The 22,247-nt window shown below is 41.6% G+C and overlaps 1 protein-coding gene across 2 annotated transcripts in view; it reads left to right on the top strand.

Moving 5' to 3' along the window:
* The window catches only part of auh (AU RNA binding protein/enoyl-CoA hydratase), a 361,819-nt gene that overhangs the window by 109,936 nt on the left and 229,636 nt on the right, over nt 1-22,247 (top strand). For both annotated transcript variants that reach the window (XM_041185257.1, XM_041185258.1), the window contains exon 4: nt 20,975-21,061. In XM_041185257.1, coding sequence (XP_041041191.1) covers nt 20,975-21,061 — 87 coding nt within the window. The remainder of the gene's footprint in view (nt 1-20,974; nt 21,062-22,247) is intronic.

Here is a 22,247-nt window from a genome sequence, read left to right as displayed (position 1 = left end):
ATTTTATTATTGTTAGGCACTGAAGTTTGATGCTGTTTTAATGATACAAAAGTCTTGGGGCATGCAAGGAAGGTCAGGAGGCTCACTGAGACACACATTTAGGCAGTCTTTCAGGATGCTGATGCAGGAACTGGGAGGTTGCCATCCTTTTGATCAATTGATAATTCATATGCAACTTGTGCCATCCTTTTGTTAAGAATAGCAAGTGCCTTAGGGTTACTTTGTCCAAATATTTGGTATGGGGGTGTTGTGTTGTGCTGATTCAGTGAGATATACTTTCTTATCACTAAAAATAAGAATTTAGTAAGTTTACACACTGAGTTGTCCTATTGGGATCAGCCACATAGACATGGAACATAGTCTAGAGGATTAGTGAGGCTAACTTGTTCCATAATTAGGCTGTGAGATTCATCTGGATGGATAAATGCAGGAACATGAGTGGGTGTCTTCACAGGGGCAAGTACTTGTTTGTTCTTTTAATAATGGACAAATGAGTCCTCCCTTGAGTCAGCTAGTGGGTCAAGACATTCATGTACTCCTTGAGTTAACTGGACCAGCTGCTACTTCTGCATAATAATATTGTCTTCAGCTATGGTACCCCAAATTTCAGTTATGTAATATTATTACCAAGGCTGAGACATTGCCAGAAGTGGTCACTTGTCTACTGTGTCTCCTTCTGTCTCTTCCTGCCCAAGCCCCTTTTATTTTGGAGAGGGAAAAGTATTGTTCAAACTTTAAATGGGTATTCATATTATTAGTACAATATAAAAAGATGAGCTTTAAATGTTAGTCTTTCAGGCTAAGTGAGGATACAAAATAATTTCTTCTCACTGTGATGTAAAATATGTTTAAATCTAAATAACACTAGATTGAACTGTGATTATTTAAGTCAGAAGTCTTTTCCCTTTTTACCATAAACTATGATAATGTTGGATATCTTCTTACAACACAAGTGCAGGCTTTCTAAATACCTTCTCAATATATTTGACCAATGAACATGATGTAGCTGCCAACCCACAACTGTCCAAATATGGAGGCTATGTGCATTTTGGCATGTGTTCTGGAACTTGATTAATTTAATACAACCATAATTATATATTTTGCATATGTACAGTCTCTTTTTTACCACTGCAGAGCACAATCTTAATAATCACCAAGGAGTAGGTGAATGGAAACACTATCACCTCCAAGTTCCTTTCTGAGTCACATCTTTAGTGAGCACATATAGTTCCACAATCATTGTGGAACTCCTAGCTAATATCACAGTGGGAGCAACATTTTGCAGTGTTTGATGAAAAACTACTGCCACCGTCTCAAGGGCAACTAGAGGTGTCGATAAGTGCCAGCAATGTTGCATCCAGAGAATGAATGAATGTTTTCAAAGAAAATGTGCTCATAAAACTATATACTTTTTACTTCTTGAAATAATAGTACTTTTCCTTCTAATCAGAAAAATAATTTAGTAATGTTGGGTACTCTGATTTGAGCTGTTCACTCAACAGTCTGCACACTCACTACTTATTTAATCTTCACTAGCAGATGCAAAAGTAATTTTTCCAAAATTCACTCATAACTGTTGCTTATCAGATGCCAATTTTGTGATTCCAACATTCCAATAATTGCGGTGAAGCCAAAATGTAGACCTTCTAATTTCCCAAAAGCCGTATGTGCACTGTTGTTTGTACGTAAGTACAAAGCATAGAGTATTCTTATTGGGCTGCTATATTTGTTAGTACTGCACTTTCTGTTCTTCTTTCATATTTTAACATTTCCTTTTTCCATAAGTACCGTTTCATGTGTAATGATAAATTTCTGGGGAGTTATTTGAATAAGTGATAAAGTTGATGGGTCTAGAATAAATTGGAACATAAAAATGTTACGAATTACAGACTTTCCTTTCAGTTTTTGGCCTGTTTATAGTTATTAACGTTTTTGCAATGTAGCCACTTATATTTGTTGTCTGCCATGTTTAAGTTGGAACAGGGTAGGCTAACGGAATGGTCTGTAGTCAGAAGATGAGTATGAGAGATTGTTAAAGATTCAGGGAATTTGAACCAATTAAGTGCATGGCCTAAGGGATAGTAGTTCAATTGATTGGATAAATGCAAAGTTCTGCATATGTTAACAGGGAATATGCACCAATGAAAAAGATGACTACTACAAAGTGGGAAAAGATTTGCGTTTTATTGATCATTCATTCAAACATTTCTAGTTAATGTGAAATGTTATCAACAAGGCCACCAATAATTCACATTGATGACATTTAATATTAAATTAAACCAGATTATTATAACTTTGTACTGATGAAGCGACATTTGAAATAATAGGCGATCATTCAACTTCAGTGTGGGTGTGATAGTGGGGGTATTGGATTGAAAGCTCGTTATTTATTCCATTGTCAATGTAAATGAAAATTTGGCAAGGCAAGTAACAGGAAAATAATCCAAAACTGTAAGTTCTATGCACATTTAGACAAGTTACCTTTTAAAAAGACTGCGATGAGGAGAAATTTCTTCACCCAGAAAATAGTGAGCCTGTGGAATTTGCTACCACAGAAGGTAGTTGAGGCCAAAACATTGTATGTTTTCAAGGAGTTAGATATAGCTCTTGGGACGAAAGAGATCAAAGGATGGGGAGAAAGCAGGAGCAGGCTGTTGAGTTGGATGATCAGTCATGACCAAGATGAATGACGAAGTAGGCTCGAAGGGCCGAATGGCCTACTCCTGCTCCTATTTTCTATGTTTCTAAGACATTGGCTGGGATTTTCTGGTCCTGACCATGATGGAAATTGGCATGGCCCAGACCAGAAAATTTGGAGGGCAGCCAAAAATCCATTGACTTTGAAAATCTTGCCTATTGATTGGAGTTTACTTTTGGGGACAGTGGTATGTACCATCTACAAGATGCACTGCAAGAACTCACCAAGGTTCCTTAGAGCCTTCAAAACCCATGACCGCTGCCATCCAGAAGGACAAGGGCAACTGACACCCCATGGGAATGTCACCATCTGGAAGTTTCCCCACAAGCCACTCACCATCCTGACTTGGAAATATATCGCCGTTCCTTCACTGTCACTCAGTCACAATCCTGGAACTCCCTCCCTAACAGCACTGTGGGTAGACCTATAACACATGGACTATAGCAGTTCAAGAAAGTAGCTCACCACCACCTTCTCAAGGTCAATTAGTTATGTGCAATAAACTCTGGCCTAGCCAGCAATATCCACATCCCATGAATAAATAAAAAAAACACTGCCACATCATACTTCATCTGTCACCTTGTTGCCCACTCACTTAATCTGTCCATATCCCTTTGAAGGCTTTTTTGTGTCTACCTCACAGCCTGCATTCCCACTTGACTTTGTATCGTCAGCAAATTTAGATACGTTAATCACTTAGACAAAGTGACAGGGAGTAATATAGATTGTAAAATAGTTGAGGCCCCAGCACAGATCCCTGCGGCACTCCACTAGTTACAGCCTGCCAACTTGAGAATGCTCTATTTATCCCTCCTCTTTTCTTTCCCTCAGTTAACCAACCCACTTCCTATGTTAATATATTACCCCCAGCTCCATTAGCCCTTATCTTGTGTATAGACCTTTTCTGTGGCACCTTATCGAATGTGTTTTAGAGATCAAAGTATATGGTTTCCCTTTATCTACCCTACTAGTCATTAAACTCTAATAAATTCGTCAAAACTATTTCCTTTCCATAAATCTATGTTGACTTTGTCTGCTTTTATTTCAGATTTCTAGCACCTGTAGTATTTTGCTTTTGGCTTTTCTGAACATACTATTATTTTCTCAGTGCATTGTTAAGACTTCCTTAATAATAGATGCTAGCACTTTCCCGATGACTGATGTCAGGATATCTTAAGAATATAAGAACTAAGAGCAGGAGTAGGCAATTCAGCCCCTTGAGCCTGCCCCGCCATTCAATACGATCATGGCTGATCTAATTTCGGCCTCAACTCCAATTTCCCACCCTCTCCCCATAACCTTTCAACCTGTTAATAATTAAAAATCTCTCTATTTCCTCCTTAAATTTATTCAGCATCTTGGCATCCACTGCACTCTGAGGTAGTGAATTCCACAGATTCATGACCCTTTGAGAAAAGTAATTCCTCCTCGCCTCTGGTTTAAATCTGCCACCCCTTAGCCTAAAACTATGACCTCTCATTCTAGAATGCCTCACAAGGGGAAACATCCGCTCCACGTCTACTTTGTCTATCCCCTTTAGCATCTTATATACCACAATTAGATCTCCTCTCATCCTTCTAAACTCTAGCGAGTATAGGCCTAAACTGCTCAACTTCTCCTCATAAGACAGGCCCTGCATCTCTGGAATCAATCTAGTGAACCTCCTCTGAACTGCCTCCAATGCAACTACATCCTTCCTCAAGTAAGGAGACCAAAACTGTGCACAGTACTCCAGGTGCGGTCTCATCAATGCCTTGTACAGTTGCAACAACACTTCCCTATTTTTATACTCTATTCCTTTAGCAATAAATGCCAAAATTCCATTTGCCTTCCTTATTACCTGCTGTACCTGCATACTAGCTTTCAGCAATTCATGCACGAATTCTGAAGCTTCTCTCCATTTAAATAATAAGTCGCCTTTTTATTCTTCCGACCAAAATGGATAACCTCACACTTATCCAAGTTAAATTTCATCTGCCAAATTTTGGCCCATTCACCTAACCTGCCCATATCCATTTGTAAATTTCTTATTTCTTCCTTGCAACTTGCTTTCCCACCTATTTTGGTGTCATCTGCAAATTTAGCTATGGTACCTTGTATCCCTGAATCCAAGTCATTAATATAGATTGTAAATAGTTGGGGCCCAAGGACCGAACCCTGTGCCACCCCACTAGTTGTAGCTTGCCATCCAGAAAAAGACCCATTTATCTCGACTCTCTGCTTTCTGTTGGTTAGCCAATCCTCTAGCCAAGCTAATATATTACCCCTAACTCCGTGTGATCGTATCTTGTGTATTAATCTTTTGTGAGGCACCTTACCAAAGGCCTCTGGAAGTCCAGATATACTACATCTACAGGATCCCCATTATCCACTTTGCTTGCCACATCTTCAAAGAACTCTAGTAAATTAGTCAAACACGATTTACTCTTCATAAAACCATGTTCACTTTGATGGATTGCATTTTGACTTTCCAAATGCCCCATTACTACTTCCTTAATAATGGATTCCAACAATTTCCCAACAACAGACTTTAAACTAACCGGTCTATAGTTTCCTACTCCCCGTCCCCTCTTTGACTAAGGGTGTTTATATTCGCATTTTCCCAATCCACTGGAACCTTTCCAGAATCCAGGGAATTTTGGAGTATTATAGCCAATGCATCCATTATCTCTGCTGCCGCTTCCTTTAAGACCCTGGGATGTAGGCCATCAGGTCCTGGGGACTTGTCACCCTTTAATCCCAATAGTTTGCTCAGTACTTTTTCTCTAGTGATGGTGATTGTTCTAAGTTCCTCCTTCTCTATACCCTCTGCACTACCTGTTACTATTGGGGTGGTACTAGTGTCCTCCACTATGAAAACTGAGGCAAAATATTGATTAAGCGTCTCTGCCATTTCTGTGTTCCCCACTATTAACTCCCCAGTCTCATCCTCCAAGGGACTAACATTCACTTTAGCTACTCTCTTTCCTTTTATACACTTGTAGAAGGTTTTGCCATCAGTTTTTACATTTTGCGCTCATTTTCTTTCATAAGTTACTTTTGCTCTTTTTATTATTTTTTAGTAACCCTTTGTTGATCTTTAAAAGTTGCCCAATCTTCCAGCCTGCCACTGACCTTTGCAATCTGGTATGCCTTAGTTTTTGCCTTTATGTTATCTTTAACTTCCTTGCTTAGCCAAGGATGCTTCCCCCCCACCCCACCTTACCATCTTTCTTCCTCTTTGGAATATATTTTACTTGGGAGGAATTGAATACCTCCTTAAATTTATGCCACTGTTCATCAACTGTCCTACCTTGTAGTCTTCCTGCCTAGTCCACTAGGGCCAAATCTGCCCTCATGCCTATGTAGTTACCTTTGTTTAACTCAGAAACACTAGTGTGGGACTCAAGTTTCGCGGTCTCAAACTGAACTTGAAATTCTAACAAGTTATGATCACTCTTCCCTGGAGGATCATTAAGTAATCCCATCTCATTACACAAAACCAAATCCAGAATAGCCTGCTCCCTGGTTGGTTCCACAACATATTGCTCCAAGAAACAATCTCTGATACACTCTATGAACTCTCCCTCGAGGCTACCCTTGCCAATTTAGATGCATATTAGGTCCAGTCTAGATGCATATTAAAATCACCCATGATTATTGCTGTGCCTTTCTGACATGCTCCCAGTATTTCCTGGTTTATGCTGTGCCCTACTGCTGAACTACTGTTTGGGGACCAATAGATTACTCCCACCAGGGACTTCTTTCCCTTGCTATTTCTTATTTCTACCCAGAATGACTCTACTTCTTGCTCTCCAGTGGCTATATCATTCCTCACTATAGCACTGATCTCCTCCTTTACTAACAAAGCTACACCACCGCCTTTTCCTTCCTGCTTATCCTTCCAAAACACTGAGTACCCTTGGACATTCAACTCCCAAACCTGTTCTCCATGTAACCACGTCTCATTAATAGCCACCAAATCATACCTATTTATCTCTACTTGCGCTGTTAACTCATTAGTTTTATTCCGAATGCTGCGCGCATTCAGACACAAAGCCTTTAAGTTTGCCTGATTGTCAATTTTCCCTACTCTTATATGAATCTTTCGTGCAATATGGCATTCACACACTCTGCCCCTTGCTTTCACTTTTTGGTAGCAATCAGCCTCGTCACTAACCTGCACTCTTACCCTCTCCTTAAACTTTGATTTTTCATATTTCCATGCAACTGAACCCTACCCCCACTCTTTAGTTTAAAGCTCTATGTACAATCCTAGTTATGCGATTCTGGGTCCCAGCATGATTCAAGTGGAGCCTGACCGAACGGAATAGCTCCCCCTTTCCCAAGTACTGGCGCCAATGTCCCATGAATTCGAACCCATTTCTCCTACAATCTTTGAGCCACACATTTACCTCTTTAATCTTTTTGACCCTGTGCCAATTAGCTCATGGCTCAGGTAGTTATCCGGATATTATTACCTTTTTGGTTCTGCTTTTTAATTTAGCTCCTGGCTGCTCGTATTCCCTCAGCAGAACCCTTTTCCTCGTTCTACCTATATCGTTGTTACCTACGTGGACCACAACAGCTGGATCTTTCCCCTTCTACTCCAAGTTCCTCTGCAGCCCAGATGAGATATCCTTAACCCTGGCACCAGGTAGGCAACGCAGCCTTTGGGACTCTCGATCCTGGCTACAGAGAACAGTATCTATTCCCCTAACTATACTATCCTCGATTACAACTACATTTCTCTTTTCTCCCCCCATCTGACCTGTACTTATCTGTTTTCTCTCGCCTTTTTTGAATAGTGGTGTTACATTCTGCTGGGAGTTTTGGAAAATCATCACCAGCACATCCACTATCTCTGCAGCTATCTCTTTTAGAGCCCTAGGATGTAGGCCTTCAGGTTCTGGAGATTTGTCAGATTTTAGTCCCTTGAGTTTCTACAGTACTTTTTCTCTGCTGATATTAATTGCCTTAATTTCCTCATTCTTTTTCGCCCTAGGTTACCCTTTATTTTAGGTATGTAACATGTGTCTTCTATGGTGAAGACAGACACAAAATATTTGTTCAATGTCTCTGCCATTTCTCATTTCCTGTGATAATTTCTCCAGTCAATGCTTCTAAGAGACCGACGTTACTTTAGCTACTCTGTTCCTTTTTATACACTTGTGAAATTCTTACAATCTATTTTTATATTCTCATTTATCTCATTTACTCTCATTATTTTTTTTCCATTTTTATCAACTTCTTGGTGGCCCTTTGCTGATCCCTACTATTCTTTGCAAGATTATAAGCCTCTTCTTTTAACCTAGTATTTCTTTAACCCCCTTAGTAAGTCACAGATGGATCTTTCATGCTGAGGTTTTGTTTTTCAATGGACTGTAGCATCTGTTGAACATTTTGGATTGTTTCTTTAATATTTCCCACTATTTATTTACTGCCGTACCGTATACTGTATTTCTCCAATCAACCTTAACCAGCTCTCACCTAATACTTAGGTAATTGGCTTTGTTTCAGTTTAAAATTCTTGTTAAGTGATTTGAGTATGTCATTTTCAAACTTAATATGTAATTCAGTCGTATTATTATCATAATCTCATAGTACAAGATCCGCTGGGAAAAAACAAATTAACCCTGCCTCATTGCACATTACTAGATCTAAAATAGTTTTATTCCTTGTTGGTTCCACAACGTGTTGCTCCAGGAAGCTGTCACAAAAACGTTATACAAACTCTTCTTCCAGACAACCTTTGCCAGTTTGATTGGTCCTGTATAAGTGAAGATTAAAGTCATCCACAATTATAAAAAAATTGCCTTTGTTTCAAGCTTTAATAATTTATTGCTTAATGCTTTGCCCAATTATATAATTACTGTTATGGGGAGGCCTATAAACTACTCTCAGGAGCGTTTTCTCACTTGTGCTATTCCTAATTTCCACCATATTCACAGAATCACAGTGCAGAAGAGGGCCTTCGGCCCTTTGAGTCTGCACCGATACGTGAGAAACACCTGACCGAGCTACCTAATCCCATTTACCAGCACTTGGCCCATAGCCTTGAATGTTATGACGTGCTAAGTGCTCATCCATGTACTTTCTAAAGGATATGAGACAACCTGCCTCCACCACCCTCCCAGGCAGTGCATTCCAGACCATCACCACCCTCTGGGTAAAAAAGTTTTTCCTCCCATCCCCCCTAAACCTCCTGCCCCTCACCTTGACCTTATACCCCCTTGTGACTGACCTCTCAGCTAAGGGGAACAGCTGCCCCCTATCCACCCTGTCCATGCCCCTCATAATCTTGTACACCTCGATCAGGTCGCCCCCTCAGTCTTCTCTGTTCCAACAAAAACAACCCAAGTCTATCCAACCTCTCTTCGTAACTTAAATGTTTCATTCCAGGCAACATCCTGGTGAATCTCCTCTGCACCCCCTCCAGTGCAATCACATCCTTCCTATAATGTGATGACCAGAACTGCAAACAGTACTCCAGCTGTGGCCTCACTAAGGTTCTATACAACTCCAACATGATCTTCCTACTTTTTCACCACCCCACTAACATGCCCCTCTGCCTTCAGAGATCTATGGACACACACGCCAAGGTCCCTTTGTTCCTCAGAACTGCCGTTTATTGAATACTTCCTTGTCAAATTACTCCTTCCAAAGTGTATCGCCTCACACTTTTCAGGGTTAAATTCCATGTGCCACTTATCTGCCCATTTGACCATCCTGTCTATATCTTCCTGTAGCCCAAGACACTCAACCTCACATTTAACCACTCGGCCAACCTTTGTGTCATCCGCAAACTTACTAATCCTACACCCCACATAGGCCAGAAATTTCCAGGCGGTGATTTGGGGCCGGGGCCTGCTCGCTGATGGGAAAATGACGCGGGATGACGTCAGGAGGAACCCCCGAAGTCATCCCGGTTCATTTAAATATCGAGGAAGGCGGGCGGACAGTGAAATCAGCTGTCCCCCCGCCGACCTGTCAAAGACCAATTAAGGCCATTGACAGGCTAATTAAGATCATTAAAGACCCTGCCCGTCCAACCTTAAGATTGGCGGGCAGGCCAGGCACCCCGGCAGGCTCCTGATAATACATGAAACCTCATCCACTGGCGGGATGAGGTTTCATTTCCGTTTTTAAAAAGTTTAATAATGTTTATGTTCTTTTTATTAACTTGTCCCATCTCGTGTGACATTGTCACATGAGGGGACATGTTAATAATTTTTATATTTTTCGATTTTTGATGTTTTTTACACTGTCAGTTGTCTCCCTGACCCAGCGCTTAGTCTCAGGGAGCAGTGTGCTCTTTTGTGCGCATGTGCGAAAGAGCGCACTTTGACAGATAGGGAAACCTGCCACCCCCCCGCACAGGAAGAGCATAGTGCTTCCTGTCAGGCAGGCCGCTGGGCAGGTCTTAATTGGCCCACCCACTCAAAATGGTGGCGGGCCCCGTTTCGGCGGTGGAGTTCGGCTGCCCAGCCGTCGCCGAGCTGGTGGGGCCCCCCGCCCATCAAGATAAGAATTCTGGCCATAGTCATCTATGTCGTTTATATAAATGACAAATAATAGGGGACCAAGCACAGATCCCTGTGATATGTCACTGGACGTGGTCTTCCAGTCACTAAAGCATCCTTCTGTCATCACCCTCTGCCTCCTACAACTAAGCCAATTTTGAATCCACCTTATCAAATCACCCTGTATCCCATGTGCATTTGCCTTCTTTACAAATCTCCCATGTGGGACCTTGTCAAAGGCTTTACTGAAACCCATATAAATGACATCAACTGCACTACCCTCATCTACACACCTGGTCACCTCCTCAAAAAATTCAATCAAATTTGTTAGGCATGACCTCCCTCTGACAAAGCCATGCTGACTATCCCAGATCAAACCTTGCCTCTCCAAGTGGAGATAGATACTCTTCTTCAGAAATTTCTCCAATAGTTTCCCTACCACTGACGTGAGACTGTAGTTCCCTGGCTTATCTCTACAACCCTTCTTAAATAGTGGAACCACATTAGCTGTTCTCCAGTCCTCTGGCACCTCCCCCGTGGCCAGAGAGGAATTAAAAATTTGGGTTAGAGCCCCTGCGATCTCCTCCCTTGCCTCCCTCAGCAGTTTGGGACATAAATCATCCGGACCTGGAGATTTGTCCACTTTTAAGCCTGCCAACACCTCCAATACCTTGTCACTCTCTATATCAATTTGCTTAAGAACCTCGCAGTCTCTCTCCCCGAGTTCGATACCTTCATCCTCATTCTCTTGGGTGGAGACGGATGTGAAGTATTCATTCAACATTCTAGCGATGTCCCCTGGCTCCACCCATAGATTGCCCCTTTGGTCCCTTATGGGCCCTACTCTTTCCCTGATTATCCTCTTCCCATTGATATACTTATAGAATTTCTTGGGATTTTCCCTACTTTTACCAGCCAGAGCTTCCTCATATCCCCTCTTTGCTCTCCTGATTGCTTTCTTAAGCTGCATCCTGCACTTTGTGTACTCCACTAATGCCCCTGCTGATTTACTTCCCTTGTACCTGCTAAAAGCCTCTTTTTTGCTTCTCATCGTAACTTGAACACCTCTGGTTATTCATGGTTCTCTGGGCTTGTTACTCCTTCCTATCACCCTACAGCCTGTACCCTCCACATTTCCTTTTTGAACCACCCCCCACTGTTCCTCTGTAGATTTCCCCACAAGTAACTGTTCCCAGTCTACCTTGGCAAGATCCTGCCTTATTTTACTGAAATCCACTCTTCCCCAATCCAAAACATATTGTTTTCACTTTCTGATCTTCTTAGCCATGATCCTTCTCACTACTGTCCTTATCTCATCCTTTACTACTAGGGCTACCCCTCTTGCTTTTCCATTTTGCCTATTTTTTGAAAATGTTTTGCAACTTGCAGTGTTTATCCCAAACGTGTTTACCTTGTAACTATGGGAAGGATCTTCCGGTCGGCGAACGGGAGCGGAGCCCGCTCGCCGATGCGTAAAATGATGCGGGATGACGTCAGGTTGAACGCCCGATTTCACCCCGCGTCATTTCCATTTTCAGGTCGGCGGGGGCGCAGCCAAGTCAGCTGTGCGCCTGCCGACCTGTCAACGGCCTATTGAGGCCATTTAAAAAGTAATTAAGCTCATTAATGGATCTGCCCGTCCAACCTTCGGGTTGGCAGGCAGGCCAGGGGTCCTGGCGGGCTTAAGAAAATGCATGAAATCTCATCCACGGGCATAAAAGTAAAAGTGTTGGACATGTCCCAACTCATGTGACAGTGTCACATGAGGGGACATGTCAGGGAAATGTTGCTATCGTTTGCTTAACATTTTTAAATTTAGTGCCGATCTCCCTGAGGCAGTACTTAGCCTCATATGCGAAACAGCGCACTCTCGGCTGAGGGAATCCCACCCCACCTGCACAGGGAGTGCATAGTGCTTCCTGGTGGACATCACGCTGGGCGGGCCTTAATTGGCCCACTCACGTAAAATGGCAGCACGCCCCCAGTTCGGGGTGCCGATTGGAGGCGCGCCTGCCCGCGCCCGCTCCTGCACTTCCCCCCCCCCCCCCAACGGGGGAAAATTTTTCCCTCTGTCTTTGTCATGGTGTTTAGATCTAAACCATTTATCTCTTTGTGCTATTAGTTTATCTACCTTACTGTGAATGCTTCATGTATTCAGATAAAGAACCTTTAATTTAATTTTCTTTTACTTAATACTCCCTGCGTGGAGCTTACTTGCTGATGCTGTATTACCAATAGACTTTCTGTCCTTTCTTGTCATACTTTGCTTGTCTTCACCCATATTGCTACACTGTTCTACTGCCTTGACTTTTTTCTTTGGGTTTCTAATTCTCCCTTTGCCTGAACCCTTCTCCCTCTGTTTGTTTAAAGCCCTATCCACAGTCTTAATTATACAGTTCACCAGGACACTGGTCCCAACTCAGTTTAAGTAGATAAAAACAAAAAACTGCGGATACTGGAATCCAAACCAAAAACAGAATTACCTGGACAAACTTAGCAGGTCTGGCAGCATCGGCGGAGAAGAAAAGTGTTGACGTTTTGATTCCTCATGACCCTTTGACAGAACTGATTGAATGTTAGAAGAGGGGTGAAATATAAACTGGTTTAAGGTGGGGGGTGGGGGGAAGAGAAGTTGGGGGGGGTGGTGTGGTTGTAAGGACAAGCAAGCAGTGATAATAGGGACAAGCAAGCAGTGATAGGAGCGGATAATCAAAAGATGTCACAGACCATGGAACAAAGGAGTGTTGAAGGTGGTGATATTATCTAAATTAATGTGCTAATTAAGAATGGATGGCAATGCACTCAAGGTACAGCTCTAGTGGGGGTGGGGTGGAAAGACTAGCCTGGCATACAAGATTTAAAAATAATGGAAATAGGTGGGAAAAGAAAAATCTATATAAATTATTGGAAAAAACAAAAGGAAGGGGGAAGAAATGGAAAGGGGGCGGGGATGGAGGAGGGAGTTCAAGATCTAAAGTTGTTGAATCAACATTCAGTCCGGAAGGCTGTAAAGTGCCTAGACGGAAGATGAGGTGCTGTTCCACCAGTTTGCATTGGGCTTCACTGGAACAATGCAGCAAGCCAAGGACAGACATGTGGGCAAGAGAGCAGGGTGGAGTGTTAAAATGGCAAGCGACGGGGAGGTTTGGGTCTTTCTTGCGGACAGACCGCAGGTGTTCTGCAAAGCGGTCGCCCAGTTTACATTTGGTCTCTCAAATGTAGAGGAGACCGCATTGAGAGCAACGAATGCAGTAGACTAAGTTGGGGGAAATGCAAGTGAAATGCTGCTTCACTTGAAAGGAGTGTTTGGGCCCTTGGACGATGAGGAAAGAAGAAGTGAAAGGGCAGGTGTTGCATCTTTTGCGTGGGCATGGGGAGGTGCCATAGGTGGGGGTTGAGTAGGAGGTGATGGAGGAGTGGACCAGGGTGTCCTGGTGGGAACGATCCCTACGGAATGCCGATGGGGGGATGAAGGGAAGATGTGTTTGGTGGTGGCATCATGCTGGAGTTGGCGGAAATGGCGGAGGATGATCATTTGAATGCAGAGGCTGGTGGGGTGATAAGTGAGGACAAGGGGGACCCTATCATGTTTCTGGGAAGGAGGAGAAGGTGTGAGGGCGGATACGCGGGAGATGGGCCGGACACGGTTGAGGGCCCTGTCAATGACCGTGGGTAGAAAACCTCTGTTAAGGAAGAAGGAGGACATGCTCACTGGTTGCTTGTCCCTACAACCACACCACACCCCACCACCAACCCCCCCCCCCACTTGTCTTCTGCCCCCACCCCACCTTAAACCAGCTTATATTTCACCCCTCTTCTAACATTCAATCAGTTCTGTCGAAGGGTCATGAGGACTCAAAACGTCAACTCTTTTCTTCTCCGCCGATGCTGCCAGATCTACTGAGCTTTTCCAGGTAATTCTGTTTCAGTTTAAGTGGAGCCCATCCCAAAGGAATAGCTCCCTCTTTTTCCAGAGTGTTGGTGCCAGTGCCCCGTGAATCAAAATGCCTTCTTCCTACGTCAGTCTTTGAACCATGCATTTAATTCTTGAATCTGCTTGACCCTATGCAAATTGACACATGGCTCAGGTAACAATCCAGAGATGATCACCTTTGAGGCTCTGCATTTTACTTTGGACCCTAGCTCCTCAAACGCTGTCAGCAGAACATCTTTCCTGGTCATAAACACATTGTTGGTTCCTATATGGACCACAACAACTGGATCCCCTCCCATACCAAGTTCTTCTCTAGCTGCAAGGAGATGCCCTTCACCCTGACACTGGGCAGGCAACACAAACTTCGGAGCTCCCGGTCACAGCTGCAGAGAATAGTATCTATTCCTCTTACTATACTGTCCACTGTCATTCCCACATTACTTTTTGCTCCACCCACGTGAATGCCTTCCTGCACCATTGTGCCATGGTCAGTTTGCTCATCTACCCTTCAGTCCTTGTTCCTATCCACACAGGTAGCAAGCACCTTGTAGTTGTTGGTCAGAGACAGAGGCTGAGGCACCTCCATCACTACATGCTGGGTTCCATTACCTGTCTGACTGACAGCCTTCTATCCCTGACTATTGATCAATTTGTTCTACTAACCTAAGGGGTGTGACTGCCTCCTGGACCAAAGTGTCCAGGTAATTCTTCCCCTCCTTTATGCCCCGTAACATCTGCGGTTCAGAATACTCTGGGCTGAAGTTGTTGAAGCTGCAGACACTGCAGATATGGTTGTCCGGGACTGCTATGCATTTCACATTATTGAACTTTTATCACATTCATTACATCTCTTTGTACAGTATGTACAGTATAATACTGATTTTTTTCAAACATCTATTGCCAAGTATTATAAAATTAAAATTTGGAATTTTTCTTAATTTTAATATTGGAAATGTTTTTCTGTGCATGATGTATCAAACTGTTCGTCATTCTATTATACTCGAATTACCTGTTACAAGTTGTTGCAGATGATTTATATTAGTGTAGTAACGTATTATGCTACAGAAGTTTGAGTTGATTTGTTTCCTAAGCTGGCAAAATAGTAACAAATGATTATGGCAAAGCCCTAAAAAATGTTTAGTAATTCCATGTTGGAGTATCTAAGATTCCTCTCATCATTTAACTCTATAAGGATCTAACCGTATGAGTTGAGGGTGCATTACTATATGGGGAGGCACTTAATGTATTGGATAAGGCATTGTGTAATAAAATACGGTGGAATTTAGCACCTCATTTTATCATATAGGATAGGTTGTAAAAATATATATCCTAAATTTATAAGCAACCAGCTGCAATAAGCGATATCCTTAGGGGAAGGGGGCATATTTGAGCAAGTTGAAAATAACAACTAATCCTAATCATGTTGTGTCCAACTCTCTCTCAAAAGGAGGAAATGATATCAGATTGAAAAAACAATCCTGCTAATGTGTTGAATTGTTTAGCTTCAATTATTGCTATCCATGCCAGCCTCTACCATAATAATCCTGTTTTTATTTTTTATAGTGTGCTTTCTGCTTAAGCATTGTGTGATGATGTAGTTTCTGGCAAAAGCAAATTGTCCTAATATATTCTAGATTTGAATGTAAAGATTGATACAGCATTTGGAATGGCAAAACCAACATCTCGAATACATCATGGTCCATCTATAAACTTTTCAAAACAATGGTAGCTGTAGTAGTAAAAGGAATGAATCAGTCCAAGCTCTGTGGTGCAGTGTATTACCTGTGAAATGTCAGTGACTGGCACATGGGTTCATTGCCAGTGGAAAAAATATTAAAATTGCTTGTGTGATACTCATCCTGGCTCTGTGATTGCTGGGATTTGTAGTTATTGAGCCAATATCATTGGAACACTTTATATTTTAATTCTCAATCCTAGGTAGAAGTAAATGAGTGAAAGATCTTGATTCTGATTTTTGGTAATCACAGCTTTAAGGTTTCTACAGCACAAATCTTGTTCTTTCTCTACATTTTAAATCTATCGGTATGTATTTCATGGTGATTCATTTATTGAACCATATTTTCCACTTTTGTTAATTTAGTGCAAATGAGCATAGATCTGCATTATAGTGATGGTAAATGCAGATATAAAAATGTACTGTTGCAAACAATGCTGGTACCTTTTTGGTGCAATCTGTCACAGTCTTCTCTGTTGTTACTCTGCCTAACTGCACTTGACCTGTTATAGATAAATAATGGGTCATTGGCCTTTGATGCATACAAAATACTGTATGAGACATCAGGGAGTGGGTTGAAAGACTGCAATTTGATTGGCGTGTTCAAATAAAGACACAAATGGTGACAGCTGAGCTGAATTGATTTGTGAACGCTATTTAAATCATGAGTAAAAGCAAAATAATGTGGATGCTGGACATCTGAAATAAAAACAGTGCTGGAAAATCTCAGCAGATCTGGCAGCATTTGTGGAGCAGCGTTAACACTTCTGAAGTTCTGTTCTGTTCTGCCCAGTCTCTTTGCCTCTTTCTAACTATCTTCGCTCTCCTCAGTTCTTCATGCCTTACTTTTTCTGTGCAGCTGGTCCTTTCTCCTCCAAGCCCATGCTTTAAAGCAATTTAACAAGTGGGCCTCTTGCCGTAAGCTCCAAGCCTCACATTTGCACAAAACAAAACCCCAAATCAACCTCTTTACAAGTCGCCTTTTGAGTTCTTTATTCAGCTTTCTCTTCTTACTAAATACAGCCTTTCCCATTGTTATCCTTGACCTTATTTCTTGTTGCACCTTCCATCTGCCGATATTATGCTTCCTAAATACTTGAATATTTGCACCTTTTCTAGTTCCTTTTCTTCTATGAATATATGAATATTTCTTGGGATTTCTTGTATCATGCAGTAATATAAGCTGAATAGTTTCTTTATTATAACTAAGACAAAAAACAAACAAAAAATTTCTCATAGGACGGAATCGACCCAGATTTGCACAGAGTGTGGTAGCGGGCGTGAAAAGTGTCGTTTTACCCGTTGGCTACAATGGTGAGTTTTTGCACCATCGCGCCTCATTAATTATGCAGCCATAGGAAACATGCTGTCACACGGGCAGGCAGCCCCTGATTTTCCCGCCATGCCATTATGTCACCGCTTCCTCATGCAGGGCACCGCATTTTAACTGCAGCTGCACGCACACTTCTCAATATTGCAGCCCAGGACTGCTCCAGTGAAGTCATGGCCCTAAAAGCCAAGAAGAGTGCAGCCCCCCGATTCAGTGACACATCCCTGGGATGTCTTCTGGATGCCATGGAGGCCCGCCATGATGTCCTGTACTCACGCCCTGGCCACAAGTGGTCCATCAGTCTCACCACTCCATCTTGGGAGGTGGTGGCAGAGGTGGATAGTGCCAATGCTGCACACAAGATGTTGGCCATCCAGTGTAGAAAATGGAGGAATGATCTCATCTGTGCTGCCAGGGTAAGGCGACCATATCATCACTCTAAACTCATACACTCACAAGGCCACCGCACATTCACTGGCATCTCACTCACTACCAGCTCAAGGGGCATCACCATTCACTCTCACACACACCCTCACATTCTACATCTGGCATCATTTCATCTAGACACTGCCTCCTCAGCTCTCACCATCTTGAGGCCACTTGCACAGATCAACATGTGCCCCCACACACACTTTCCCCAGTATAGCCCTCACCCTGCAGCCTCTTCCCTCGCCTGAGTCCACTTCTCCCCCATCCCCAAGCAAGTCCTAGCCCTGCAGTCATTGAAAAGCCACCCCCACCTTATGGCTGTTCTGGTAGGTAGAGACCTGCCTGTGAACCCCCCCTAAAAATGATGTGGTGCTGCTGGCGAAGCCTGGCGCTGAGGACCACGAGTGCTGCTGGAAGCAAGGCAGGCAAACAAACTTCGAAGTCCTGAGCGAAGTACAGCTCGTCAGGTGCACATTGTTTATGAACAGTTTATGAAACAAGTCGGTGTCAGCGTGAGGGTATGATTCCGGTGAGCAGGGCTTATAATGTGATGCTAAAGCATTGAAATTAGGTTCCTGATGTGCGGCGAAGGGAAACGCGGCCCACCATTGAAGGGCGGGGTGGATGATGACAAACCAGTTTAAAGATGGCGTGAAACAGATTTTTGACTGTCTTCCATATTGTTGTTCCGCCCGCCATGGTGATCAACTCCAACGGGGCCAAAAAATTCCAGCCATAGTTGACTTTGTTCGCAAGGCTGATTCAATTGTGACTTTATTGATGTTCATAACTTACTGAAGTTTCACTCTTGTGGTTTATAAGTTCATCAGAGCTGCTCAGAGTTCACTACAAGCCATCTATTACCTTATATAATTAGGCTGATGAAACTAACATACTTAATCAGAGATGAATTTACAATATACAGTGTAATTATTAACAAAATTAATTATTGTCTTCTCGTGTATATATATATATATATATATATATATACACCAAATAAAAAACATGTTTTGTTACAACATGGTAAAAGAAAATTCAGCTACCTCTATATTGCTTTAAAAATTAAATGGAATTTCTATCCACTAAAGATACTAAATGTTCCCGTTTGCGCAAGCTTAATATAATTGCACAACAGGTGTTAGTTATGAGGAAAGACTTTTCATAGGAGCAGAAAAGATGAAGAGATCTGATTGTTGCTCAAAATTATAAGGGGCTTTAAGATAAATTGGGAAAAATAAGTAAATTACATTAAATCAATAGCTTGGAAGTTCTCTTTTAGTTGAAAATTGTAGGCTTATGACTATGAGTGGAACTGTTGATGCATTATAATATTACATTTAAAAAAATAATTTGGTACAGTATTACCAATTCTAGACATAACTACAGCAATTTCAAGCACTGATATGAAAAGAAGGAAGCAGTGATTGATGGAACCATTCCTTCTGCCCTTAATTGAGAAATGCCATAACCATGCACAAAACCAAGTGTAGTGCATTATCTTCCAAAGGAAATATTGACTGTGAGCAGAAGCTGTTATTTTGCAGCTTTTGTTGCTTCAACTGGCAGAAATGTATTTTGAAAGTGCAACAGATCCCTGGCAATGAGTGTAGAATTACATAAGGGAGAAGCAGAAAATTATCACAGCAATGGATAATTCAACTGGAATTTAAATTGAACATGACTCTTTATTGTTAATTGATTTAAAAAATGACTGATGGTGATTGTGCTTTGTTTAAAGTTAATATTTGGGAAAACAGGTAAGCTGCTCTGATATTTTTAATTTCTAATTTCCTGGGTCAATATTTATTACATAGACTTTACAGCATAGAAACTGGCTCTTCAGCCCAACAGGACTGGCAGAAAACAAAGAATAATGGTCAATGGATGATTTTGTGATTGGAAGGCTCTTTCATGTAGCATTCTGCCAGACTCAGTGCTAAGTCCCTTACCTTTCATGGTACAGATCAATGATTTAGATTTAAATGTGGTGGGGAAGGCACTGATTAAGAAGTTTGCAGATGATACAAATATCGGCTGTGTGGTTAAGTGAGGAAGAAAGATTTAGACTGTGGGAAGACATCTAGGACTCCTCAGGTGGGAAGAATAGTGGCAAATGGAATTCACCCAGAGAAGTTTGAGGTAATGCATTTTGGAGGGCAAACGGGGCAAGGGAATGCAGAATAAATAAGACACTGAGAAGCTGGGAGGAACAGAGGGGCCTTGGTGTGTGTGTCCACAGATTCCTGAAGATAGCAGGACAGACAGATAAGGTGGTTAAAAAGACATTAAGGATACTTTCACGCTTTTCACAACCACTGTAAGTCTCCAAAGTCTTCACAATCAATCATGTATTTTTGAAGTGTGGTCTGCATAAAACACTAGTTATGCCACAGCTAGAGAACTGCATATAGTTCTGGTCACCATGTTATAGGAAGGATGTGATTGCACTAGACAGTGTACAGAGGAGATTTATGAGGATGTTGCCAGGACTGAGGAATTTTAACTATGAGGAAAGGTTGGATAGGCTGTGGTTGTTTAGAACTGAGGAGGCTGAGAGGAAATTTAATTTGAGGTGTATAAAATTTTGAGTGTCCTAGATGGAGTGGTATGAAGGATTATTTCTCATAGCAGAGGTTAGTAATCAGGGAGCATAGAATGAAAGTAATTGGTAGAAGGTTTAGAGGGCAGTTGAGAAATATTTTTATCTAGAGAGTGGTGGGGTTCTGGAACTTGCTGCCTGAAAGGGTGGTAGAGACAGAAACCCTCATCTTATTTAAAAAATACTTGCATACGCACTTAGAAGCATTATAAAATACATGACTATGGCCGAGAGCTGGTAAGTGGGATTAAATTGGATTACACTTCTTCAGCCAGCCACAACAGACTGTATGACCTCCTGCGTTGTAAATTTCTATGATTCTGTGTTTCTGTGGTCATAAATATTCTAGCTTTTGTCACTGATTAGAATATCTTAAATACAATTGGTGATTAACATGACCACTTTAAATTAGTTACGTTTTGTACAAATTTGCCATTTCTTTATTCTAATCTGTAATTGGGTCCGTCGTATACTCTGTTTTGGTTGTATATTCTGGCTTGGAATTTCTCCTATGCTTCCCAACAGACAGTTTTCCACAATTTTCATTTGAATGGATATTAAAGTGCAGACTGGGGGCTCAGAAATGTAAACTTTGGTCTTATTAACGTAAGCATCATGTTTTACTTAAATTATGCTTCTAGATACAGTGAATCAGCTGTGATATCTTAGCTTTGCAATCATTTTTGCTTAGGACCTGCTGTTCAAATTAAGACTGTAGCCTGTATTGATGTGTTTCATTTATTGCAGGTGCTGATTTGAAAGAAAGAGCAAAAATGCAACCTAGTGAAGTTGGCCCATTTGTTTCCAAAGCAAGAAGTTTAATTAATGAGCTCGGTAAGTAATGATCTAAGATTAATAATAAGCTATTGCTATAGTGAACATAAAATATTTGGAACTATACCTTGCTTATATTGAATTTGTACTGATAAAGCAACTGGCTAAAAACAGTGGCCAGCTTTTGCAGAGTCTTTATATATTTTATAATGCTAGTGCTTTTGTTCACTTCAGCAGTTAGTAAATTGAATTTAGTTGCATAAACAAATGCAGTCAATATGGAATAACTTTCAAGTTAAATTAAGACTAAAAAAAGTTGCTTCATTTTGTATTGAGAAGAATGAGTTTGGAATGAATGATGATCTTTCTAGTCTTAATGAAACTTACCTGTGAGGGATGCAAAAACTGGTTATAACAAAATGTTTACGGAGGAAGCCCTAAGAAAAATGTATGTAGAATTGGCTAGAAAATGGGTATGGGAGTGCAATGGAAATGTTACTGGATTAGTAATTTCCACTTGCCTGAACATGTTCAGCTCCAGCAAATTCAAGATGCAGGACAATTTAGTCTGTTTGACCAACATCCTATCTACCACTACCACTGTAATCTTTCACTCCCTCCACCACCAACACAACATAGCACTGCAGCGACTCGCCAAGATTTCTTTCACAGTCACTCCCAAGCCTGTAACCTCTACCACCTAAGAGGACAAGGACAACAGGGGCATGGGAATTCTCCATCTCCAAGTTGCATGTTATCCTGATTTAGAAATATATTGCTGTTCCTCCATTGTTGCAGGACCAATCCAGGAGCTCTCTGTCTAGCACTGTGGGAGTGCCTTCACTACTCAGACCACAGCAGTTCAAGAAGGCAGCTCACCACTGCCATCTTCCTGAGGGCAACTAGGGATGGGCAATAAATACTGAACAAGCCAGTGGCACTTATGTCCCATGAATGAATAAATAAAAAAATACTGAGGCCTGAACTAATCTAGAGAAATGAATCCAAATACCATCATTGCAGATTGTGAATGACCTCAGTTGTATCAAACTGCTGCAATTAAGTATAATAAGAATAAAACTGGATGAACCACTCCATTTCCTCCTAGGCATTGGATTGGGACACAACAAAGGCACATCCTGAGAATTAATACATTTTAAAATATATATAATTTTACTTCTATGGCTTTAAGTCTAGCCAACATTGATTGGACGAAAGGCTCTTTTTTGCTGTTAATATTTTAACT

The sequence above is a fragment of the Carcharodon carcharias genome, chromosome 4 (assembly GCF_017639515.1).
Source record: "Carcharodon carcharias isolate sCarCar2 chromosome 4, sCarCar2.pri, whole genome shotgun sequence".
NCBI classification, from domain to species: domain Eukaryota; kingdom Metazoa; phylum Chordata; class Chondrichthyes; order Lamniformes; family Lamnidae; genus Carcharodon; species Carcharodon carcharias.
This window is presented reverse-complemented; position numbering and strand designations above follow the sequence as displayed.